Source organism: Stigmatopora nigra, chromosome 11 (assembly GCF_051989575.1).
Source record: "Stigmatopora nigra isolate UIUO_SnigA chromosome 11, RoL_Snig_1.1, whole genome shotgun sequence".
Classification (NCBI taxonomy): Eukaryota; Metazoa; Chordata; class Actinopteri; order Syngnathiformes; family Syngnathidae; genus Stigmatopora; species Stigmatopora nigra.
The window spans coordinates 1,769,137-1,787,386 of NC_135518.1; the positions used below are offsets into that span (position 1 = coordinate 1,769,137).

Here is an 18,250-nt window from a genome sequence, read left to right on the forward strand (position 1 = left end):
TGTGTTTTTGTCCAGCGCAACGGCGAGCCGGCGTGCCGTGCCCGCCCCGTTCTCGGCTCGCTGTGGCTTAGACGAAGGTAGACGCTTGGCAGGAAATTTCAGTAAATTATTTTTTGGAACCATACTCAAGCCAGTAATTCATGCCATTTATTTTTTTTGCTGCTGATTCTTTGATGGACCAAGAAACCAAAAATGAAGGCATACCTGCCTGAGCAAGTATTCAGGAAGTTTATTGAAATCATTAACCACTGCCGGATTTTTAGCAATCTCGTAGAAACACTTGTCAATATGGCTTCGGAATGCTAAATGAATGTTGTTTTGTATGAATATATAGATTGATATCAAATTAGTTTGAGAAATGTATCTATAATACTACACATAATATCTATAAAATGTTCAAATTGGTCAGCTTGGGATCATTTTAAATTTTGAGCACCAATGTATTAAGGTTTTTATTTTCTCGTTTGACATGTGCAGTGCCCTTGGTTCTGATCAGTATCTTATCCGCTTCAATGTGACTTGCAACATTGTTCTACTAAATATTCAGCGTGGTGTGGGTAGTGTGAAGAAAAAATGAAATTACACGTCATCATCAGAACAGACAGTTTAGACATGATGAAAAATACTTGACATCAAATTAACTTTTACTTTGAACAAAAAAATAATTACGTGGTATCATTCCAGTCTTAAATAATATTATATAAAAACACAAAAACTTAAAAACTGGCAGGGACTCACTCTCTTCATAGTCCACAACCTACATGAACTACAAACAACTCATACGCCATCTTGTGTCATTCTTTATCACGGCTGCTGGTCAATTTGGTATCAGCTTGAATGTTCCTTCTGCAGCAAACTTCTCTCAATGTACAAAATATTTACTATTTTTAATGCAACGCCGTAGACATTGTGAAGTCTTTTCCCATTAAACGCATGATGCATAAATAAACATACAGTAGGAATATACTGTATTTGTGTATTCTTGACTGACTAGCTTAAAGTCAGTAATGAGAAGGATAATAATAAGAATGATAGTCACCATTAGGTTAAGTTGCCGGCAGCCAGAACCAAATCTGCTTCCTGCTTGTGTCCATTGAATTCCAGTCACTAACCGGCCTTCTCTTCATATGTTTTGATTTGGTCGAACACACGGAATCCTGAATTTGGCTGGATTTTGATCTGACTGCATCTTGACGAGTGAGAAAGTCACAACTCAAGAGAGAAAACGATTCCACCACGGGGACATGGTGAAGAGTTACAAAGTCTGTCTTCTACTACTCGCTGGTCAGTTTAGTGCTTTGGTCCCGTTTTGGAGGTGCCGGAGGCGGTCCTCGCCGCAGCGTTGCATACCCTGAGATGTTACTGCTGATTTTACCTGACTGGGAGTGTGCATGGTGGCGGGAGAGCGTTTGCGTGTGTCCGTGGCTCACTTGCTGCTGTTGCAAGAGCTCAGGTGGTGGAGGCGGTAGAAGTGCCATGTCATCCATGGTAGCAATGGGTTCCATCTTGGACGAAGGAATGAGGTGAGAAGAGGTGAGTGAACCATGGCGAGAAACTGACTTCCTCTTCAAAGTGCGGTTCAGGTCCTCCAGGAAGTGAGTCTTTAGGGCCAGGGTGCTTGGCCCTGTGGGTTTGGGCGATGTATGGGGTACAGGAGAGGAAGAGTAGGGAGACAGTGTGGGTGGTGGAGTTTGGGAGAGGGGTGGCGGCGAGAGTGGTAGTGATGTTGTCGTTTCGTAAGGGATTGAGTTACTGGTTCGCGGGTTTGATGGGGACAACGGTCCCTTTTGCAGAGAACCTTGCTTCCACGACGACAGGGGCGCCGGCGCCTGCTGCTGAGGCTGAGGGTTGACCACTGCCACCTTGGGTGGTTGATGGAAGTCGGACAGGTGGAGAGGGGGAAAGAGCTCAGAATCACTTGGTGGTGGTGGAAAGTAGTCAGGGGATGAGTCCAGGTGCTGCGGTTGGAAGAGCGGTGGAGGGGGTGGGGGTGAAGGGAAATCTGAAGAGAACTGCTGGTTTTGGCCCATTTGAAGACCCTGCAGTGCTAGTGGGAGGTTGGCCAAATTTAGCTTTCCCGGTTTGGGAAGAGGTGTCGGAAGCACCATCTCCTTGCAGGGCGAGCTGGTCGCCGACGAGGAGCTGGAAGATGTGGCAGTTTGGGGAGCCTGTCCGAACTTACTGAGCAGGCTTTCTACCTTGGTGGGCCTTTCATCTGGTAGCTCGCCTGAGTTAGAGCGCACAGATGAGGCTCTCTGCGGGGTGGAGGGGGGATTTCGCTTAATCGAACAGGCCGACAAGGAGGAAGGAGACTTTTTAATGGGGGAGGCTGTCTTTGGTGGAGGGAGGAATTCCTTCAGGGAGTTATCAGGAGGAGGTGGTGGGAACTCTGGGGAATGGGGAGGAACAGTGCCTCCTGGCGGCCATTTTGGTTTTGTTTTGACTGCTGGGGGAGACTGTGGCACAATGGACTTTGATCCTTCCATGGAGTTGGAAGAGGCGAGAGGGGAGTTACTTGTATTTCCTGGGAACTGATTGACAATTTGCTTGACCAATGAGAGGGTAGCTACAGAGACTGAGGAAGATGAGGGAGGACAGAGGACAAGGTTTTTAGAAGAGAGGCTGTGCTGCTTGGGGAGGGTTGGGGGCGGCTGATTGGGGGAGTGACCTGTGGAGAAACTCTGTTGCTTCTTTACTGGTGCGTGGCTACCAGGGGACAGTGTAGGCGAGACGGGCGATAGCGCAAGCGGGAGGGAGGAGGGACTAGCAGGTTTTTGAGCAGTGTGTGGAGGGAAGCCACCAGTAAATGTTTTGGGTGGTAGTGGGGAAGAGGCATTAGGGGACAGGGGTCGCATGGATGCCGGGGGAGAGAACTCAGCTGCAGGTGGAGGTTGAAAGGAATCCTTACACATGGCTGGGGTGAAGTCATACACCATGTTGGGAAACTTATGTGCAAGGAACTCCTGGAGGCCAGCGTTTGTGAGTTGAACATGTTGATCCCCTTTTGGGTTGCAGGGCCGAGGCAGCGCTGTGTTTTTCAGGATCTCTGGCGGTGGCGGAGTGAGGCACAAGAGTTCTTGGAATTCATTTTCTGATGGTGGAGAAGTTATGGCCGAGGTACTTGGTAGACCATATTTCAGCACAACCATTGCAGAGCCGGCAACTGGATCTGTCGGTGGCAAAGGCGGCGGGGTAGAGGGTGGCGGTGGGGGTGTTGCACAGTAAGCAGTTGGGAGAGTGTTGTAGTTGTGTGGCACAGCGACACTGGCTGGCTGCGCTCTCAACTGGTTCTGGTTTTGCAGGCGAGCAAGTGTGCTGTACTTGACATAGGCAGCTGTTGACACCGCCTGTTGACCTTCACAGTCGACAGCAGGTAAAGGTGAAGAGCTGTCTGTCCCACCGGTGTAGCTGCTTGGAAAGGCCGGAGTCTGGGAAAGTGCAGGGTGCTGTGAGGAGACAGTTGGGATCTGTAAGGGGATGGGCCTGCTGATGACATCCATCTTCATCATCTGGATATAACAAAATAAAGAGCAGGGCACAGAAGATAGAAAGGAAGGCAGAAAAGAGAAGGAAAAAATGAGGAAGACAAAATGTTAAATCAATGTTTTGTTAATTTATAGAAAATAATCCAAAAGCAAAGTCAAACAGACTTAATAAAACAAACTGAAGGCAAATTATGAAAACATACATATTGCATTCTATGGCTGTACACAGACAAGATTCACTACAATAATTTTGTATATAAACCTTTAGCTTGGACAAATAACGGAATAATTTGGATTCCGATCCTCTGAAAATGAATTAATGTAAATTAGAATTGGACATCCCAAACTTGCAAGCATACATAGTGTTATACAAGATGATTTTGCTGAAAGTGGCGGTCAAGGAAAACATTGGGGCCCCCTGTGGTAGTTGATGAGCTTCCACAATTGGTTTAGAATCAAGTTTGTCCCCGTTTTTAACCACTGTAAACTTTGAAAATATTGGCTGCTGGGTGTCATACCATCCATGCAATCTGTACACAGCAACTTAGGTGACTAATGAGATCATTTTAGATTATTTTGTTTGAATGTTTCACACACGTTTCAAGCGGTAGTAACAGCTGTTCCACTCCACTGTTGGTTTACAGGCAGTATTGCAACATGCAGACTGGAATGGATCATAAGTCATTCCAGAATTAAAGGAATACTTGGAAAAATAACTTTACACTTGTTTCACATTGCCCCTAATAAAAGATGTTATATTTTGCATTGAAATAACACTGAAAAAGTGGCGGTCGTCTTACATTTGGATTTAGACATTATACCCATTGACAATGCTAGATGGCGCCATATATCTTTAAAGCAAACACTGGAACACATTGATGGTTAATGCATTCCTTCATTCTTTTCTGAACCGTTTTATCCTCACAGGTGGTGCTGGAGCCTATCCTAGCTGACTTTGGGGACGAGGTGAGGGACACCCTGAATCGGTTGACAGCTGATTGCACGGCATGAGGAGACAGACAACCATTAATGTTCACACTGATGCCTAGGAGCAATTTAGAGAGTCCAATAGGCCTACCATGTATGTCTTTGGAATGTGGGAGGAAACCAGAGTACCCGGAGGAAACCAACGGAGGCCCAGGGAGAACATGCATACTCCCCACAAGTGGACCGACCTGGATTTGAATCTAGACTTGGACGATATGACAAAAATTGTTATCACGGTAGAAAAAAAAATAATAGTCGACATCTATAATTATTACGACAACTGATTTTTTTCTTCTTTCAAATTTGAAACTTCAAACTTCTGTGAATAAGTAAAGAAATTACTTTCCTCATTATTGAATTATGCAAGTAACTGTCACCTTACTTTATAAAAGAGAATAAAAATATTATTTTAAAATGTATTGTTGTTGTTCTGTTGTACAAAAAGATAAGACAACTCCGTCCTTACTCTATGAAAAGTAAATAAAACCTGCAGACATTGACAGGCATCTTTGTTTTTATAAAACAAAAATGGTTGTACAATATAAAATAAAAATCAACTGAAGACATCATCAATGGCAAGCAGACTATTTTCAGCCTCAGAAAATGAAACTAAATTTACCTCACATATGGCCATTTACAAATAAAGTTGGATGAACTTCACCCATTTTAACCTAAGTTAACAAGTTTTAGATTTTTGAAACATTTTCAAAACATTTAAATACAGACGCTCCCCTACTTACGAACATTTGAGTTATGAACAACGGTACATACGAACATGTCTGTGCATTGCGTTTGTCAAAAAATGTTCGAAAGTTAGATTTTGTATTGCGCGCCTTTTTCCGAGTAGTGCTTCTTTCCGCTGCTATACAGACGCCTGGCGCTGTGAGAGGTCAGCTCATCCAGCATCCACCTTCCTCTGCCCAGGTCGCTGCAGTGCGGAAGTGCGCGAACGTATCTCCAGTGTGCAAAGAACCTTTTTAATTTTTATCATTAAATATCTCGTGCATCCATTATTCAATATGGTTACTGAAAAGCGAAAGGCTTCTGGTGAGGGAGGTGAAAGGAAGAGGCAAGCCATTTCATTTGAAACGAAAGTGGCAATAATAAAGAACCTTGATGCGCGTGAGAAAATGGTGAGCGTTGAATGGGAATACAACTTCAATCATTCGGCCGTCAGTGTACAATTTATAAACAGAAAGATCGAGCAGAAGGACCCAAATATTGAACGTTGCACAAAGGTTGAAAAATAAATTGAATGATGCCATACAATGCTACCGTATCATTTATGATGAAAAAGAGAAAACTGTCCAATTGTCATTAGCTTCTTTCGGCCAGTTTCAAGTAAATCTCTCTCTCTAATGAATGTATACAGTACTGTATGTATTCTCTCCATTTTATTAAATGATTTTTTCAGTACAAACCAATGCTGGTTACTTATACAAGCCTTAAACAAACAAATGCAACTTATATAAACCTTCAATATACTTATATAGGCCTTAAACATAAATTATACTACAAAATATAGCAATGGATCAACTTATGAACAAATTCAACTTATGAACAATCGCTCGGAACGTAACTCATTCGTAAGTAGGGGAGCGTCTGCAGAATGGGTAAACTTTGATAACAAGAAAAACATTACAGGTTATCCTCAAGTGAGGACAGTCTTAAAGAAATTTTCAATAAGGTTTTTTTTGTGAACAGGTACTTATGAGGCATCAAAAAAAAAAAAAGAAACAGAGAACGCCAGAAAACATTTACTTGGATCTTTTAGTGGGTTGGCTTGCAGTTGTCCTGCATCTCTTAATCGCTCATTTTGGTCGTGTTTTTTGTCCTTTTTATCCACGCTTAGTGTACCCACTAACCATGTTAAAAACACACTTCTCATCCCCTTCTTCTCCTGAACGTTGGAACTAGCGTTCATGTTGCATCAATGCCCCCGTCTTTTGTGCTCAGGTAGTGCAAATGCAGCTAGAAATTAATCAAAATTTTATTATTTTAATTATCGTTATTGTAGGGCACCAGGGGTGATTAGCGCGTCGGCCTCACAACTCTGGGATCCTGGGTTCAAATCCAGGTTGGTCCATCCATTCTCTGCGGGCCAGCGTGGGTTTCCTTCAGGGACTTAAGTTTCCTCCCACATTCCAAAAAACATGCATGGTAGGTGGATTGGATACTAAATTGCCCCTAGGTGTGCATGTGCATGGTTGTCTGTCTCCTTGTGCTCTGTGATTGGCTGGCCACTGATTCAAGGTGTCAGCTGCGATAGGCTCCCCACGCGACCCTAATGAGGATAATTGGTTCAGAATGAATGAATATCATGATCGTTTTATCGCCAAGCTCAATTTGAACCCAAGACCCCAGAATTGTGAGGCTGACGTGCTAACCATTCATTCGCCGGACCAACCATGATTAATGCAGTTAAATCTCAATTTTGTTGTTTTATCGGAGTAAATTGGTTAATTTTAAAAAAAGTTCACATACGGAAGACATGAAAATTTCAACCAAAATAGCAGCGGAAAATGTCAGAAGTCAGGGACCGCCTCCTCTTCTTCGCTGCGATGATTATTTCTAACCATACCACAGAAGAAGAAAGCAAAAGTATAAATGCTTCTGCAAAGACGCGAGCTGGTCTTTCCTGTTCCCTGCGTGTAGCGTTTAGCATCGCGTACGGAGAGTGAATTCCAGCTCTCTTTGTTTTGATTTTACAATTACTACTACACAACGAAAAATGGCTCCCAAACGTCCAGGACAACCCAAGGCTTCATCTGATGCAAAGAAAATAATGGTAGATGATGACAGTGGCTGAAAAAGTTAAGTTGCTCGACATGCTGAGGCGGCAAAAAGGTATGCCTAATGTTGTGCGCCATTATGGGATCAATGAATCTACTGTGCAGTGCATTAAAAATAGGCTAACATTATGTTAGTAACATTGTTCTATACAGCTTCTGAACATCTTCCATGAATACTAATAACTAAAAAAACATTTTGAAATTTTTTATCAAAACTAATGCTCTCAGAATTGCATGAATTGGCCAAAAGAAAAGTTAAGTTAGTCAGAAAGTGCACGTTTGAGTATAAGCTATACACCACAACTTCCTTACCGTGAATTAGGGTCGCCGGACGTTTGGTCGCACGGACGTTTGGTCGCACGGACGTTTGGTCGCACGGACGTTTGGTCGCACGGACGTTTGGTCGCCGGACGTTTGGTCGCACGGACGTTTGGTCGCCGGACGTTTGGTCGCACGGACGTTTGGTCGCACGGACGTTTGGTCGCCCGGACGTTTGGTCGCCCGGACGTTTGGTCGCCCGGACGTTTGGTCGCCCGGACGTTTGGTCGCCCGGACGTTTGGTCGCCCGGACGTTTGGTCGCCGGACGTTTGGTCGCCCGGACGTTTGGTCGCCCGGACGTTTGGTCGCCCGGACGTTTGGTCGAGCGGACGTTTGGTCGAGCGGACGTTTGGTCGAGCGGACGTTTGGTCGAGCGGACGTTTGGTCGAGCGGACGTTTGGTCGAGCGGACGTTTGGTCGAGCGGACGTTTGGTCGGGCGGACGTTTGGTCGGGCGGACGTTTGGTCGGGCGGACGTTTGGTCGGGCGGACGTTTCGTCGGGCGGACGTTTCGTCGGGCGGACGTTTCGTCGGGCGGACGTTTCGTCGGGCGGACGTTTCGTCGGGCGGACGTTTCGTCGGGCGGACGTTTCGTCGAGCGGACGTTTCGTCGAGCGGACGTTTCGTCGAGCGGACGTTTCGTCGAGCGGACGTTTCGTCGAGCGGACGTTTCGTCGAGCGGACGTTTCGTCGAGCGGACGTTTCGTCGAGCGGACGTTTCGTCGAGCGGACGTTTCGTCGAGCGGACGTTTCGTCGAGCGGACGTTTCGTCGAGCGGACGTTTCGTCGAGCGGACGTTTCGTCGAGCGGACGTTTCGTCGAGCGGACGTTTCGTCGAGCGGACGTTTCGTCGAGCGGACGTTTCGTCGAGCGGACGTTTCGTCGAGCGGACGTTTCGTCGAGCGGACGTTTCGTCGAGCGGACGTTTCGTCGAGCGGACGTTTCGTCGAGCGGACGTTTCGTCGAGCGGACGTTTCGTCGAGCGGACGTTTCGTCGAGCGGACGTTTCGTCGAGCGGACGTTTCGTCGAGCGGACGTTTCGTCGAGCGGACGTTTCGTCGAGCGGACGTTTCGTCGAGCGGACGTTTCGTCGAGCGGACGTTTCGTCGAGCGGACGTTTCGTCGAGCGGACGTTTCGTCGAACGGACGTTTCGTCAAACGGACGTTTCGTCAAACGGATATTTTATCGAACGGACATTTTATCGAACGGACATTTTATCGAACGGACATTTTATCGAACGGACATTTTATCGAACGGACATTTTATCGAACGGACATTTTATCGAACGGACATTTTATCGAACGGACATTTTATCGAACGGACATTTTGTCGAACGGACGTTCGATCGCCGAGTTTGCTCGCTGTCAAATTATAATCATGAGTTTACTGTTAAAAGCGATCAACCAGGTAATTTCTCGCTCTCAAAATTATAATCATGAGAGACACTGAGTTTGTAATTGCATTGACAATGTAAGCGCATTAATATCTAAATATTTAATATCAAAATTATCAATAAGAGCACTCGTTTAACACATTGGCTGCTGCCAGTTTACTGTTGAAAACGATCAACCAGGTAATCTCTCGCTCTCAAAATTATAATCATGAGGGGGAGTTTGTAATTGCATTGACAATGTAAGAGCATCAATAACTAAATATTTAATAACAAATTTATCAATAAGAGCACTCATTTAACACATCGGCTGCTGCTATTGACGGCAGTAGACGTCCGATGAACCTTCATTCTCTCTGGGAGAACTTGCAATGCAGCAATGTGTGGAAATATCAACCGTCAACTGAATTATTTCATCCAACGTATATTAATTGTATTTTTTTGTGAACTGTGTGTGTGTATATACAGTTGTGGTCAAAAGTTTACATACACTTGTGAAGAACATAATGTCATGGCTCTCTTCAGTTTCTCGTTATTTCTACAACTCAGATTTTTCTCTGATAGTGATTGGAACAGATACTTCTTTGTCACAAAAACATTCATGAAGTTTGGTCATTCTATGACTTTATATTGGTGAACAGAAAATAATGATACAATCTGCTATTAGCAGCACTAATATTTGGTATTGGCCATTTTCACTTCGATTAGGCGTTTTTGGTAGCCATCCACACACTTCTGGCAAGCTGGTTGAATCTTTGACCACTCCTCTTGACAGAATTGGTGCAGTTCAGTTAAATTTGATGGCTTTCTGACATGGACTTGTTTCTTCAGCATTGTCCACAAGTTCTCAATGGGGTTTAAGTCAGGACTTTGGGAAGGCCATTTGAAAACCTTAATTCTAGCCTGATTTAGCCATTTCATTACCACTTTTATGTCTGTTTGGGGTCATTGTCCTGTTGGAACACCCAACTGCGCTCAAGACCGAATCTTCAGGCTGATGACTTTAGGTTATCTTGAAAATTTTGAAGGTAATCCTCCTTCTTCATTATCCCATTTACTCTCTGTAAAGCACCAGTTCCATTGGCAGCGAAATAGCCCCACAGTAGAATACCACCACCACCACAACCATGCTTGACGGTAGGCATGGTGTACTTAAAGGCCTCATCTCTTCTTCTCCAAACATATTGCTGGGCATTGTGGCCAAACAGATCGATTTTTGTTTCGTCTGATCACAGAACTTTCCTCCAGAAGGTCTTATCTTTATCCATGTGATTAGCAGCAAACTTCAGTCGAGCCTTAAGGTGCCGCTTTTGGAGCAAGGGCTTCCTTCTTGCACGGCAGCCTCTCAGTCCATGGAGATGCAGAACACGCTTGACTGTGGACCCTGACACCTTTGTTCCAGCAGCTTCTAATTCTTGGCAGATCTGCTTTTTGGTGATTCTCGGTTGAATCTCTGACCAATTTTCTCTAAGCAGCAGGTGGTAGCTTGCGTTTTCTTCCTGAACATGGCAGTGACCAAACAGTGCCATGGACTTTATACTTACAAACAATTGTTTGCACTGTTGATTTTGGGACCTGCAACTGCTTTGAAATGTCTCCAAGTGACTTTTCTGACTTGTTCAAGGTTTTGCTTTTTCGGATCCATGCTCAGCTCCTTTATCTTTCCCATTGTAGCGTTTGTGGGTGCTTGCATCCAACGAGCCCCATTTAAATGGCCTCAGAGAAATCACCAGCTTTATAAAACAAATAAAAGTGGGGGTTTGGATTAAATGTTTCCACCAGACATCCGGGTGTCACGGGAGATCTACATCCGGGTTACCACGGAGATCTACATTTTGAACTGCGTGCGAACACGGAGACCAACGGAGAACGACAGGGGATACATTTCTTAGTAACAGTTAAGCTGTATTCTCGAAGTGAATAGTTAGTAGCAGCGGAGATTGTGTTAATATCAATACGACTGCATTCTGGAAATAATATAGCGTCTAACGGCGCCGACAAATTGCCCGCAGATAAAATGTCCGGGGACCCGTCGCGCACATGGCGTCATGTCACGGAAGGGCTAAAAGTTTAAACTGAGTACCGAGACTTTTATTTGATTAATAAAAATGACCCGGACATTTTGTCGGCGAGCTAAGAGTTTAAACTGAATACCGAGACTTTTATTTGATTAAAAAAAATGACTCGGACATTTTGTCGGCGGGCTAAGTGTTTAAACTGAGTACCGAGACTTTTATTTGTTTAATACAAATGACCCGGACATTTTGTCGGCGGGAGATTGTGTTAATATCAGTAATGCTGCTTTCTGGAAATAATAAAGCGTCCAACGCCAACGTAGAAATGCCCGCCGATAAAACGTCCGGGTACGTCGTGCTCAGTCACCGCCAAAATAGCCTATATTCCCCTAAATGGCTATTTAGCCGGTGTGACAGTATATCTTATTTATTTCTACCAATTTCGTCATAGGCAGTTTCTGGGTATGATGACAATTAGGCTTTTGTTGTTGATGATGACGACAAAGCCTAAGTTCGATTATTATTAGTATTATATATCAAACCCGCACCCTCCCTTCCTTTCTTCTTACCCCATCAAAACACAGCGATATGAGTTTAATGTAGAGTATAGGCAAAGTCAATACATTATGAGAATTTCTCCTATTTCTAAAGCAATACTCAAAATATTTGGCAGTTATTGTTTATTTTATAAGTGGCATTGGCAATAACACATCAAATTTCAATAAGACTGGTTGAATGGTTTAGAAAATCCCCTATTAACTCGATGTTTAATAAGTCATTAAATTCCTATTCACCTAATGTTAAAATCTATCAATTGCATGCTAATTGGGTGAACAGATTTTCTCTTCCAGGCAATTGCTTGAACACGGATGACTATGAAAACAGGGATCACTATGCAAACAAATTACAGTACCTACAAGCCATTGCGTATAATTTGTAAGTTTTACGGTTTTAATAAACAATCCCATCTGTGAATTCCCTTTGTACATAATTTGTAGATATTTAGATATTAATGTTCTTACATTGTCAATGCAATTACAAACTCACTCTCTCTCATGATAATAATTTTGAGAGCGAGAGATTACCTGGTTGATCGCTTTCAACAGTAAACCCTCTCTCTCTCATGATTATAATTTGACAGCAAGCGAACCCGGCGACCAAACGTCCGTTCGACCAAATGTCTGGCAGCAAACCCGTCGACCAAACGTCCGTTTGACGTTATGTCCATTCGACGAACTGTCTGCCGACCAAACGTCCGTCGACCAAACGTCCGGTCACGGTGAATTAGTATCAAAGGTGTTTGCACACTCAACTACTTGCTGTCTAACTTTACTGCCTTAATACACAGTGGCACCACTACGAGCCCTTTCACCTTTGTCTGCTGGTAAGGAAAGCAGATATGAAGTATGGGTATTGTAGTATGACAGAGTAAAGAAGAGATTGTGTGTAGTGAATGTAGTCGCACCTCTCCTTGTGTTCCCCTCCTCCAGGCGTCAGAGAAGATGGAGCTTACAACACTCTGGGAGCGGGCTTGGCTTGATGACATCATATCTGACACACCAATGTCTGATTGGCTGGAGTGGTTGGACTGAGACTCTTGACATGTAAACATTAAATTGAGTTATAGTCATGAGTCATACGTTTTATAATTTGTTTAATTCAGCCATTTTAGTGGTCATTTATTCATTCATACAACTTATGTTGACGTATGTTGCATGACAACATATGCACAATTCAATTTTATCCGTAGAGCATTTTATTGGATGCACATTTGAGAGGCAAGTGCTGCTGCTGCTGCTCCTATTAATACTTAACTTCACATTATTGGAGCAGAGACAGCACCCATTCCATAAAAATAAAATACATTTGATTACAGCAGAAGATCGATGTATCAATTAATGAGCAGCTGTCTTTTGCAAGTTTGTAGGCTGCACATTCAAGTTTGGCATGGAGTCTGATGCATTTCATAAAAGAGCCAGAAGCTCATTTAAATATTAGAAAAAAAAGATTAAAAAAGAAAAAGTGGTACCTCTACTCATAAACTTACTTTGATCCAGAATTGTTTTGTAACTTGGAATTTTTGTCAGTAGAGACATTTTTAAGATTGAATTGGTATCAATTGTTACACAATCTTTTAGACTAGCCCCTAAAACCAGGGGTGCTTATTATGTCTTTATCAGTCGACCAATTGATTGCCAGGGTACGAGTGGTAGATCGCTTGAGAGTTTGATCCAGCCCATTAGTTTACTTCGGGCCTGAACAATGTATTGTTGTGATGTGCCCACCGCAATCGTGACCTTTGGTCGCCGGTCTTTTTGTCGCCGGTCAAATGTAATTAGATATTAAACAGTACTTAGATATTAAACTCTCTCTTAGATATCAAACTCTCTTTCATCTTCAACAGTAAACTTTCTGTCACCATTTGACCGGCGGCCAAAAGACCAGCGACCAAACGTCCGAGCACCCACCGTAATACTCATACATGTACATGCGTATCTGCTTCAATGAATAATCGTTAAGGTCTCATCGGGATCTAAGTGTGGCCCTGACAGCCTCAGCTAATATTTCTGACCTGTCAGAGCTACTCGTCATGGGTTGCCTTTGATGTTCTCATTCAATGCATTTTCTGAACCAATTTATCCTCACTAAGGTCGTGGGATGCGCAGGAGCCTATCCCAGCTGACTGCGGGCCCAAAGCAAATTCCCACCCCCACTCATACCTAAGGGTAATTTAGAGTGTCTAATCAGCCTACCATGCATGTCTTTGGAAATGGGCGCCCTTTGTTGATCGTCACGGGTCTGAGCTGCCCTCCCGGGGATCTCAGGTTGTGGGATGTTGGTTCCTTGAAAGGTACATCTAATCAAATTAGAGAACCCCTTCCCTAAACCATTTAAGAATATCGGAGTGCACCAATTTTGTATTGGCCAAATGTTATGAGAATGACACAAATATTACTTTTCACAAAGTCTGTTCCTATGTTATAATGGACTACAATTAGAAGGATTTCAGAAGTATCAAAAGCTTTTATTGAGAACTTCCCACCTGCTTGTTTAGAGCCAAAAGACAATTGTTGCGCTATAGATTTTTTCCCCTCACTTTTATTTGTTAAATGGGTGTTTACCAAATAAATGTTTGAGTTTACACACTTAGAAAGTGAAAAAATGCAATCCCTCGTCTATTAGGATTTGACAGCCGTTTCTGGCCACCATAATGACAACTCTCTACGATGCACGGCTTGGACAAAGGTAGTGTGAGAATGTTAACCTAAAAAATCGTCCATAAACCACACTTTAACTATTCCTGCTCCCCACAACACCCCACCCCCCTGTTGTGTCGGAGGGACTCGGTGAGACGCGCTGACCCGGTTTCTGGGCACCATAAAAATGTCAACTCTCTACGTAACACGGTTTGGACAAACATAGCGTGAGAATCTTAATATGCACACACACATCCATAAATTCAGCCTTATAAGGATTATAGATGACCGCAGAGGTTGAAGCCTCGCCACCACTTTGGAATGCAGAAGATTGTGCTGCCATCTTGGTGCGCTTCAATTCTTTACGCCTTTCTCAAATCGACAAAAAATGAGAACTCTTTTTTGGCATAATTGGTGAAAAGTGACGGTGTAAACGTATGTAAAGTATGCAAAAAAAGGAATGTATAATAAGCAGGAGTATGCCTTTTAGGCATGGCATAAGTATGGAGAAGTGATGGTCATTGTCAAATGAAAGGCTGACAAATGTTATCTATTTAAGCAATGTTTTTTTTGGCAGAACATCGTAAACCAAAGTGAAAATCTGACGAAAAAAAATACAATAGGTTGCTGTTGCATAGTTCATGCAACTAACTTGCCTCAAGTGTTCACTGAAGAAAGTGTGGATTTTTGGAATCGTCACAGAGTGTAATGTTTAAAACCACCACAAGAGTGCAGCAAGCTAAAATATTTCTGGTCAGGCATACTCATTGATAATACTTGCAGTTGCTCAAAGCTTGATTTTACACACTTAGAGAAGGTAAAGAAATTCAATCACTTGTCTGTTAGGATTCGACAGACGTTTCTGGCCACCGTAATGTCAACTTTCTACGATGCAGGCTTTGGACAAAAGTATTGTGAGAATGTTAACCTAAAACATCCACCCGTCAATAAATCATGCCTTATCTATTCCTGCTCCCCGAAACACTTTCTTCCCCCCGGTTGACGGACTGACTCGGTGAGACACGATGGCTTTCAGCTTTATCAAATAAAAGATTGAGTTTACACAGTTAAAGATAGTGAAGAAATTCAATCACTATCACTCTATTAGGATCCGACAGCCGTTTCTGGCCACCATATATAAAATTAAACGCTACTTTGCATGGTTTGGACAAACGTAGCGAGAGAACCTTAACATACACACACACACCCATCCACAAATCACACTTTGTAAGGATTATAGATGATCGCCAAGGTCGAAGCCTCGCCATAACTTTGGAATGCAGAAGATTGTGCTGCCATCATGGTGCGCTTCATATGTTTACGCCTTTCCCAACTCGATACGAAATGAGGACTCTTTTTGGCATAATTGGTGAAAAGTGGGCGGCCCTGTGGCGCGAGTGGTTAGCTTTGGGGGTCCTGGGTTCAAATCAAGGTCATGTCAATATGTGTGGAGTTTGCATGTTCTGCGTGGGTTTCCTCCGGGTACTCTGGTTTCCTCCCACATTCCAAAAAACATGCATGGTAGTCTGATTATACACTCTAAATTGCCCCTACATATGCATGGTGCATGGTCCATGAGTCCTACGATCGTCTGGCCACCGATTCAGGGTGTCACCCGCCTCTGGCCCAGAGTAAGCTGGGATAGGCTACAGCTCCCCCAACTACCTTAATGAGGATAAAGGCGGTCCAGAAAATGAGATGAGATGGTGAAAAGTGACGGTGAAAACGCATATAAAGTATGCAAAAAAGGAATTTATTATATACATATATTCAAGCAGGAGTATGCCTTTTAAGAAAAAAAAAATCTCATTGTGCTTGTGTGGCAATAAAAGCATTCAATTAAATTCAAAAAGAAAGGCTGACAAATTGTATCTATTCAAACAATGTTTGGATGTTATTTTTGGTAAAACATTGTAAACCACAGTGAAAATATGACGAAAATAAAAACTCACAATAGCAGTGCTGTTGCGTAGTTCATGCAACTAACTTCAAGAAATTACTAAGAAGCACTCCAATGTGGTTTCCAGGTGCGCGCACACACACATCCACATCATACACACTATGTCACTATAATGAAACTCCACGACAAACACGGTGACCCTGACGTGTTTGTCTGGGCAGAAAGACAACCTCCCTGAGCACAATGAGTACCAGTGTGAGCAACATCATCACATCGTCGCAAGGGCACAAACCAGTATCACACCTGCCAAAAGCAGGTGTATGTCTCCTAAACATAAATGATTTAGTCATAATAAAATTTAATGATCAATATCTATGAATGGGCAGCCTGGCAGAGGAGTGAGTCGCGCATCGGCCTCACAGCGCTGGGGTCCTGGGTTTAAATCCAGGTCAGTCCAGCTGTGTTGAATTTGCATATTCTCCCTGATCCTGCGTGGATTTTCTCTGTGTACTCCATTTTCCTCCCACATCTCAAAAATATGCATTGCAGGCTGATTGGACACTCTAAAATTGCCCCTAGGTATGGGTCTAAGTGTGCATGGCTGTCCGTCTCCTTGTGCCCTGCGATCGGCTGGCCACCGATACAGGGTGTACACCACGCGTGCACGCACGCACACAACCACACACACACAGCAGATTTAGACAGTTCTCACCTGATTTCGCCGCTTGTTCTTGTATTAGCACAGAAACGTAAAAAGGAATGTATTAAGAAATATTGAAATGTAATAAAAAGATAGAAGGGCTGTAAAACACAGAAAACTTAACGATGAACGGCGCGGCGCGATCATGAGGAAAGAGAATATATATATTTTTTTAAAGTTTGGATTTTATTTTGTGCGCACTATATGATTGCTGCTGCACGGAGAAGACGAGAGGAATGAGCAATGGCGCACGCGCGCAGCTTCGAGGGAACATTGTATGGAACCTAGCCTTTTTGGCAAGCTCTGTCGGATAGAGGACTTTGAAGGATTTGTAGATGTTTGAATACTTTGACTTAAATTTCCAAATAGATTACATCAATCATCGTCCATCACAATCGCGTCTCGCCAAATCCCTCCGTCACGACGGGGAAAAAGAGCAGGAATAGATAAAGCGTGATTTATGGTTGGTGGATGTTTTAGGTTAACATTCTCACACTACTTTTGTCCAAAGCCTGCATTGTAGAAAGTTGACATTATGGTGAAATGGCTGTCGAATCCTAAAGAAGAGTGATTGAATTTTTTGACCTTCTATAAGTGTGTGAACTCAAGCTTTGAGCATTTACAAGTATTATCAATGAGTATGCCTGACCAGAAATATTTTAGCTTGCTGCACTCTTGTGGTGGTTTTAAACATTACACTCTGTGACGATTCCAAAAATCCACTTTCTTTTGTGCACACTCAAGTGCTTGCGCTTGGTCATTTCCGCTTGAAGTTAGTTGCATGAACTACGCAACAGCACTGCTATTGTATTTATATTGATCAGATTTTCACTTCGGTTTACAATGTATACAAAAATAACACCCAAACATTGCTTAAATGGGTAACATTTGTCAGCCTTTCTTTAGGCATTGACCATCACTTTTCCATACTTATTCCTAAAAGGCATATTCCTGCTTCTGTATATATTATACATTCCTTTTTTGCATACGTTTGCACCGTCACTTTTCGCCAATTATGCCAAAAAAGAGGATGGATGACACTACATAAAAAGGGAGATCCCAAATCTGACACAGACGTCAAACAATATCAATTCAAATTATTATCTTTATCATAACTATACCCTTGACAGCTGCAATACTTTTATGACCATGATCCAGGACAGTGTCTACATTCACAAGAAAATTTAAAACAAAAGCAGCCACAAAGAACCACCTCCCATGGTTAAAAGAAGACATACAGGCATTAATGAAAAAACAAGACTATGCTCTCAAAATATCACTCATAACAAAAAGGATTAATACAGACAGACATTTACTTGTCTAAGAAACAGTAATAAAAAGACATTCGAACTGGAAAATCTAATTTTTAACACAATTAGCACCGTGAAAGGGAACACTAATGATATCTGAAAACATATTTAAAAAAAACTGACAGGAAATACCCCTAACCCAAGCACAAATAAAG

At 43.0% G+C, this 18,250-nt stretch overlaps 1 protein-coding gene across 5 annotated transcripts in view; it reads right to left on the minus strand.

Moving 5' to 3' along the window:
- Window positions 1-214: 214 nt before the first annotated feature.
- The window catches only part of raph1a (Ras association (RalGDS/AF-6) and pleckstrin homology domains 1a), a 116,467-nt gene continuing 98,431 nt past the window's right edge, over window positions 215-18,250 (minus strand). For 3 of the 5 annotated variants that reach the window (XM_077728668.1, XM_077728667.1, XM_077728671.1), the window contains 3 exons: window positions 13,742-13,831; window positions 12,454-12,584; window positions 215-3,509 (listed from right to left, as the gene is read on the minus strand). In XM_077728668.1, coding sequence (XP_077584794.1) covers window positions 1,275-3,509; window positions 12,454-12,584; window positions 13,742-13,831 — 2,456 coding nt within the window. In that variant the 3' untranslated portion in view covers window positions 215-1,274. The remainder of the gene's footprint in view (window positions 3,510-12,453; window positions 12,585-13,741; window positions 13,832-18,250) is intronic. The other 2 variants (XM_077728670.1, XM_077728669.1) reach the window with 1 other exon arrangement.